General features: G+C 45.2%; 1 protein-coding gene across 1 annotated transcript; it reads right to left on the bottom strand.

Annotated features, from left to right (window-relative positions):
- Positions 1-440: 440 nt before the first annotated feature.
- ZNF706 (zinc finger protein 706) lies at positions 441-7427 on the bottom strand. Its single transcript, XM_037380136.1, has 4 exons — positions 7295-7427; positions 4216-4352; positions 2933-3040; positions 441-2308 (listed from the first exon to the last, which is right to left on the bottom strand). The coding sequence occupies exons 2-3, from the start codon at positions 4348-4350 to the stop codon at positions 2945-2947; spliced, it is 231 nt and encodes a 76-aa protein (XP_037236033.1). The 5' UTR covers positions 4351-4352; positions 7295-7427; the 3' UTR covers positions 441-2308; positions 2933-2944.
- Positions 7428-8069: the final 642 nt, after the last annotated feature.

Below are 8069 nucleotides of genomic sequence, written 5' to 3'. Positions count from 1 at the left end.
TTTTGCAGATATTCTAAAATGAGGACATTTTCCACATTTAGTATAGCATTCCCCCTACACTTATAAAGCCTTTATAACAATTCAGTCATAGCTTTCATTTATTTCTATAATTGAGATTGCAGCTACTGCAGCTGGGGATCTTACTGAACTGAGGATTACCCTTGCCTCCTAATACATAAAGCCCCGTTGTTTCACAGGGTATTTTTAACTCAAACATCATAAAGTTTTGAAAATACAATTCTAACTGAAGTTAACCATCCCACTAGCGATGCAGCTTTCCAGCTCTTCGGTGCTCATTAAGAGAGATTGTTTATGAAACAAAAACTTTTTATTTAATGCTACACAATCTGAATTGAAGGAACAGAACATATACTTCACCTCAGGACCAAGCTATAGGGATACAGCCCAGAACATTTTCCAAAGTAAAACCAGACTACCAATCAGTGCAAGACACATCTTTATCCATTTGCACTCAGCGTATTTTCAGACAAACTACAGCATTGGAACATTTAAGTATCTCCCCCATACAGCACAAAGGTTGAGAGCAGATTTCTTGCCTTGTGGGAGCCAGTTTGTCAGGATATATGTATCGATAACATTAAAGAAAAATAAATGAAGCGTTACATTCTTATGTCAGGTGTACAAGTGCAGTAGTGGATTACTCTGAGAGGAGAACAACATTATTTATAAAAGTTAAGTGGTATACAGGTTATCCTGGAGTGACTATAATACAGAGAAACTTTATGCCAAAGTATTTACAGAGATACTGTCACAGCAAAGAGGACAGGAAGCTAGTCTCACAGAAGTAGTTCAATAAAGAGCAAATGAGTGGATGAAGACAAAGGCTTTGACTTTATATAATAAAATACCAAGTGCATTCTTTTAAGTGAATGAGTCTTTGAGACTATGGTCCTAGATTTTAGGAAGCCATCTGAAGGTCTGATGTACAGTCCGGCTGCATAGCAAGGGTTACTTGGACTGCCAGAATTTTTACATCCATTGTAACCTCAGTAAATCACAGCAATTCTAGTACTGCTTCTTACTGCAAGGTCAAAACTAAAGCTCTTAAATAAGCCCCCTCCAAATGCCAAAGATGGGATTTTGTATAGCAGACCTTCTAGCACCATTCAGATGTTACTCCACTACTTCTGTACTGTACATCTGGGATTACAACTAAGCCCAAAACACTTTAAATTATGTTTAGCTGCTCAATGTTCTTGGCCAGAGTTATTATCCAGCTTTTTCTTGTCAATGCAACTTTAATCACATCCGATTTCTTTAAGTAGCTGTATTATTTTAGTTACTTTGGCTCTTTTCCAACAGGCTTATTATTTTAAGCTGGTTGTGCAGAAGGTTATTAATGGCTGGCTATTTTGCATATTTCTTGAAGAGTTGCTACTGAAATAACCAGACGCATTTGAGGGTTTGACTGCTCAAAATATCATTAAAAAAATTTTTCAAATCAAATTTTCAACTAAGAGCAGAGTTGCTTTAACCTAGTATTCGCAAGCATTTTTCAAGCCAGCATACCCATAAGCATTCAACCCTGCCACCTCTCTCAGCTTCCTCAGCCATCTACCAAATACAAAGGATAACAAGCATAACCAGAATCTCTCCAGTGCATGACTTCAAGGAACATGATCCCTCACGGTAAAGGAATCCCATTGGAAATGGCTTGCAGTATTAGACTCCAATACACAGGACAAAAATGTAGAAGGAAGTCTCAGGATTCTCATGCAGCTTCTAGGGAGTCTGCTGCACCTTGAGCCAACAACTTGACCATTAGTGACCAGGCTCAAGCAGGCAGCACACTGAACAGTAAATCTGAGCAGCTTCCCTTTTCACTTAAGATTAATTTACTGTAATGTACATTACTTTCAGTGGAACGATACTGCTCAGGTTTTGGCAGGATGGGGAGAATTCCACTTTGTCTTTTTTATGATTTTATAAGGCAGATAATGCAGAAAGTTGAAACAGAACTTCTACAATGATTTAATCTGTGATATTGTAAAATCAAAGTACTACTTTATTAAATGAGTTATTTTACACAATATGAACATCAATATAATTACAATTGTAAAAAATTTTTTATAACAAGTATGGACTGATTTTTCAGGATTTCCAAATAGGGCACAACTGTACATTTACACAGAATTGTCTTTGCATGAAGCCCAAGAGGGAACAGCATAAAAATATGAATGTTTCTGTAGCCCCTTCATTTTTGCTGATCAACAGTTTTAGAAAAGCAGCTGCAGGTTTGTTATGTAAGGTCTGACAGTAGAAGAGTCAATAGGTGCCATGATTTCACCTATAAAAAACAAGAATAACTCAGTTAAGCTGAACCATTACACAATGCTGTTTACCTTTGTGTGAATGAAATACCTTAATACTGCTTTTCACCTTATTTCAGCCTTTTATTATAACCACTTCCAGTTACAGCCTAACAAGTGGCGACTGGAAAATCTCTTCCTATAGTTAACACAGAGGTTAAGTTTTGAATGCAGAAAAATCTGCATTCACTTGCATAGCTTCAGGAACAAAAAGGCTCAATTGCTGTAAACAGCTACTTCCATTACATGTTTTGTAGCAACAGACAGATTTAACTTATATGTATTCTGTTCAAAGCAAAACCTAACATTTCAAAGCAAGAACTAAATAATAAAGTATTCCTACAACTCTAAGGATGGCTATTTGAAATAACATTAATCCCTCTTAAAGAAAAGTCCAGGCACAGTGAAATGCCACAGCCATTTCACCTATGTAAGTATTAACTTGCTTCTCCTGTGTAACAGTTCAGGGGTGTAACTTTAACCTATAGTTAATTTTCATATTAAAGGAAAAGCAGCAAGTTATAAGTCCCAGCTGTTGGTGGCAAAAAGCTGATTTGTAATACACCTTTCTCAGACAATCATTTAAAAATTAAGGTAATGACCTGTAGACAACTTTACGCCTGAACATCAGCCAATTCTGGAGGAAGTGGAGTCTTAGGATGCTTGCTTTCAAAGTGCTGTTTGAAGGTCTTGGGATCCGGCATTTGTGTCTGATTAAAGAGAGACATTTAACTTTATGCACAGTACAAGAGTTCAACACTACTACAAAACCTGTTCTCTGCTATGTTTTATTTTCATTTTCCTGAAGCAAACTGTCTACTCAGTGACAGAAGTACCATTAATTTAGCTGCAGAGTAAGACAGTAGTTAACCTCAGTTTTTCAGAGAGGTGCTTCTGAGCACCAGTATCATGCTCTTTTTGGCACGTTCCTCAAGGGTATTATTCTTGCTAGAAATTTCCCTGCAGATCTTACACTTCACAGGTTGGTTTGGTGGAAAACCTACCTCCTTACCATTTTCCTTTTCAACAGCTAAAAGACCAATGTTTACCCTTTTCAGAATCGAACCTTTAGGGAAGTTATTTCTTTAGTTTATCAATAAGCCAAAGAGTTGTGGTGTAGACTGATTCTCTACTTGGCACAAGCTATCTCAGACCACTGCTGCTACACAGTTGCAGGCATCAATTGGCCAAAGCGATTGCTGCTACAGCCTGATCCACAAGAAGAGGAGCTAGTTACAAGTATTTAAGTGAGCAGCCCTTAATTTGGAATCTTATTTAAAACATTCAAAGTGACAAATCTATTTTGGGACTGGCCATTTAAGTGAAAATGGCAAGTTTATCCTTCAGCTCCAAAACAAGCACATTCAGGAAAACCAGCCAAAAGGAAAGTATAATCTGATTAGTGCTCACATTTCTGTTCTCTTGTCAAGTAATTTATTCTAGTAGAAGGTACTGTGTATCAAATTTACACTAAAGCTTTGGGCACTACCGCATTTCCTCTCTACATCAACATTGATAACCAGTGACTCTAAGATTGACCAATTCAATCACAAAGAGAAGAAATATTTCTATTTGGAGATTAAACAGGAAGTGATCTCACACTTTTCACATCTTAAACATCATACTAACAGCACATGCAGACCCCTGCAATTCAAAAGGCAAGATAACTACCCAAACCAGATCTGTACATGACCTCTCAGATTTTGTCCTATCTCAATACAGAGAGTAATCTGTAAGAAGTCACATAACAGAAGCAAATGCTTATAGCAACAAGCTAAACAGCCCCTTAAGAAGTATTTTAGCTTCCACTAATCTTTTAAAAATTCTGCTCTAAGCTGGAAGACAGACGTGCCTACAATAGTATTTTGTCTTCAGTTCCTCTTACCCTACAGACAGTGCAGGTATATATCAAGGCAGCCTTGGCTGCAGCCTTCTGATCATGTCCTTGTTTCTTTTTTTGCTCAGCTTGCTTTTTGGCGTTTTTCTGCTGTGACTGAATCTTCTGCTGTCCACGAGCCATATCTACAAACAAAAAGAAGACATTTAGTCTACAAACATGAGAAACTACTGCTGCTAGCTGACTCAGAAGTCGTAACCATGAGCATGACGCAGTCACGAGCTCTGTCCATAAGGCCTACAACTCCTATAATTCATATACAACAGACATCTGTTCAAGCTCTTTACTATGTAAAGAGTGTGGTTTTAGTATAGTTCTTAAAATATGCATCAAAATTATCAGGCCATTCTAAGGTTTCTTCCTCTACAAAGCTTCATGGTCTACTTTTAGAAAGTGCTTTCAATAGTCAGAATAATTACAAGCTTCCTTTACAGTGCATAGAAATTTATTCTCTATTTCCACAGGTACAATAAAATCTAGTGTTTGTTTGGTTTGGGTTTTTTTTTAAAGCTTAAGACTCAACCTTTATTTCTGGGAACCTGAAACAGGTTCCAAGAAAGTCAAATCAAAGTATTAGTCAAGCTGGACTACTATCTTCTTGTGTATGCGCTTGTGAGCTGCTCTGGAGTTGGGAATGCCAAGAGCAATAGGTCACCCCTCTTTATTCAAGGCTATTTTTACAGGTGGCTGTTGTTTTTGAATTTCAGCCAACTTTACACACATACATACTTCTTAAAAAGTAGTAAAATCACCCTCACCAGAAGCCATTACTCCATATATAGACAAGAGCATAAAGGAAGCAAACACTATTGCTGTATGCCATTAGAAGGTCCACCAGAAGAAAAAGCGAGATACAAAAATCACATTTCAGGGAGCAGCAAAACAGCACATTTTACAACAGCCCACTAGGACACCCAATTCAGCTTGCACCCCACCCCCAGAGCAGTCACCAGGCAGGATTTGGGCGCACCAACAGAGCAGGCTTCAGAGTGTGGTTATATAACCCAGCAGCCCACTTGCTACTATTATCTTTCTCACAGTCCCTCACAGCCCACACACAATCCAGTTGTGCAGCTCTCACAGAAGCACAAGATTTACTATACAAGCACAGGACAGCTAGTGAAGTCCATTGTTTTCAGGACACCTAGCAAAGCCTAACGTTCGCAGGAGGCTGCCTGGTTAGTCATTGCCCTTCCACACAAGCTGGACATTTGCTGTTTGGTAGTCAGGAGACACGCTGTGTGACTACAACAGGTCTGTCATGCTGTCCTTTCCACAAGGGCAGACAGCCTTCTACTGCAAGGGGGTGAAAGGCCTATCCAAACAAAGACTGACCTCCAGTAAATATGCACGACAACCCCTTAAAACCATTATGAAAATGAAGTTTCTACAAAACATCAACATCTGGAAATTCAGCATTGCAAGACTTTCTTGACATGCAGCAAAGATGGCCCCAAGACCTGAAACACTCCCGCAGATTGAGAGGAACCTCTCAGGCCACAGTCCAGTTCTCTCACGGTATATAACACCACCATGTAATCCTTTACAGAAGTATTACACTACATCTTCAGTGTTCCCTCCTCTTTCCCCACCGGTTTCTCTAAAAGGGAATTTAAAATTCCATATGGCTAACAAAACTGAACACAAAAAAACCCACACATCATTAACAAGTGTAAAGAAATACATGTGGCGTTCAACAGTTAGTCTCTAAGATACAGCACTGAACATTAATAAGACTAAAAATACCAGCCTATGCTTCATTGTATGCTACGGTTACTCTGAAACACCCCAGTCAGGGCCTCACACTGTTTACGTACAGCATGGTTCAACATGAACACTAGATTCCCATTCAAAAAAAAAAGGAAAAAAAAGAAGAGATACTGCCAATAGCTTTGCATACACTAGAAGGAACTGCAGGTTTTATTCTGTTCTATTTTACCAGCATTACAATAATCCTCCAGAAGTCAGGGGGCTTCTAACAGAAAATACTCAGATATAATATTTTTTTTTTTCATAAAGTGTTTGCATATTACTATGTATTTTAGTCCCCTGATAAGAACTTCTTAAGTAGTACACTGCAACAGGCAACCACACTGAGCCTGTACGTATTTGGCAACTGCTAGTTTCAGTTAAACAAGAAAACATGAACAAAAACGTCTGCTTAAAAATACCAGCCTCCATGTGATGCCCAAGACCAAATATCTGAGAGTTTAAATACTGCAAATTACACCGAACACAGCTGAAAAACACAGAAGGAATACTCAATTACTGAAAAATTAAGCCTATTTGGACTAGCTATTCTAAGAAACTGAAAAAAATAATCCCAAAGTTCGTTTGAAAGAATGATTTCATCTAGGAGGCTAAATCTGTATTTTAGTTGCACAACACAGGTAAGTGTTGTTTTCCTCATCAGGCACACCCTCAGAGTGTGCAGCAAACCGGCCTGCCGTTCTGAAATCATACGTAGGAAGCCCAACACCACAGAAAAACGTGCTGCCAAATGCGAACAGCAACAGCACGGGCGTTAGAGGGGAGCGAGGCTGGAGCCAGCGGCCCGCTAACGCCTCACGCAGTATCATTTCCTTGTAAGTAACCGGAGCGGAGAGTTTCAAGTCCTAAAACGGGACACCGACAGCTGCTTCCGCTGTCACTTCCAGAAACAAACAGCAGCCTGAGGTGCCCGGGCGGCGGCGGGCTCGGCCCTGAGGGGCAGCAACGGGCCCCCGCCCGGCACCGCCGCGAGGGCGGCCTGAGGCGCGCAGGGCACCGGGAGGCCGCGGCTCCCGGCAGGGCCACGCGGGACGGGGGGCGGCCCGGCCGCGCCACGTGCCCTGGGGGAAGGCCCGAGGAAGGAAGCGGGCCCCGGCGGTGGAGCGCCGGCCGCGGGGAGCCGGCCCGCCGCAGGCCGGGAGCAGAGCGCGCCGCGCTGCCGGGCCGCCCCCTTCCCCCCCGGGGCGGGCCTGCTCTGCCGCGCCACCGCCACCACCGGGCCCGCTCCCCCGCGCCCCCCGCCCCGCAGCCGGCGCGGCCGCCCCGCCGCGCGAAGGGGGCCGGCACCGCCGCTCACCCGGCCTGGGAGTCCGGCCTGGGCGGCCCTGGCGAGCGGGTGGAGAAGGCTCCGCGCGGCCCCGCAGCAGCCGCCGCCGCCTGCCCGAGAGGAGGAGGAGGAGGAGGGACGGCGGGTGCCGGCACTGCGCATGCGCGGCCCCGCCCCCGGCGCCCGCCCTGCCCGGCCCTGCTGGCGCGCGACCCAGCCCCGCCGGCCAATGGCGGCGCCCGCCTGTTACATAAGGCGGGGGGGGGGAGGGGGCGCGGGGCCGTGCTGACCCCGCGCTGCAGCCCGGCCCGCCCCGCGCTGAGGGGAGCGGGGGCGGCCGCGGTTACGCCGTGTCCCCGCCGCGAAAGCGGTCTGCGCGGCTTCCCCCGGGTGGCTGGGGCAGCCGGGCCCGTGCTTGGCGGTCAGAGGAGAGGAAGCAAGGCCAGGCCAGGTCCGGGGATCTGGCTTCGGCCCTAAGGCGGCAGCGCTGGCCCTGGGGCAGGGGCGCGCTGGTGCGGGACCCCGGGCGGGCCGCAGCCCCACCAGCGCCCGGCGTTACGAGGGGCCCGGTGCGCGGGAACAGCCGGGCAGGGCGAGGCTGCGGTCACAGGTGGTTGGCGGTGGCTGCGGTACGGCCGGGGCGCGCAGCCTGGCTCCGACCGCTCGGCTCCCGAGGGCCGTTGCCCCGGCTGGGCCCGGGGTCGCTGATCGGTGATGGGCTCCGTGTGCCGCGGGCAGCGCTGTGCCGCAGCGCCGGTGGGACTGCGGTAGGCGCCTGCCCTCAGCCCGCCGCCGCTGTTCCCGG

Source organism: Falco rusticolus, chromosome 3, assembly GCF_015220075.1.
Source record: "Falco rusticolus isolate bFalRus1 chromosome 3, bFalRus1.pri, whole genome shotgun sequence".
In the NCBI taxonomy this organism is placed as follows: Eukaryota; Metazoa; Chordata; class Aves; order Falconiformes; family Falconidae; genus Falco; species Falco rusticolus.
This window is presented reverse-complemented; position numbering and strand designations above follow the sequence as displayed.

Excerpts from the sequence above, each read along its gene's own strand:
- ZNF706 (XM_037380136.1), bottom strand. The coding sequence starts at position 4,350 with ATGGCTCGTGGACAGCAGAAGATTCAGTCACAGCAGAAAAACGCCAAA. Across the intron at positions 3,041-4,215 it reads ATACCTGCACTGTCTGTAGG|ACACAAATGCCGGATCCCAA; the intron begins GTAAGAGGAACT and ends CTCTTTAATCAG.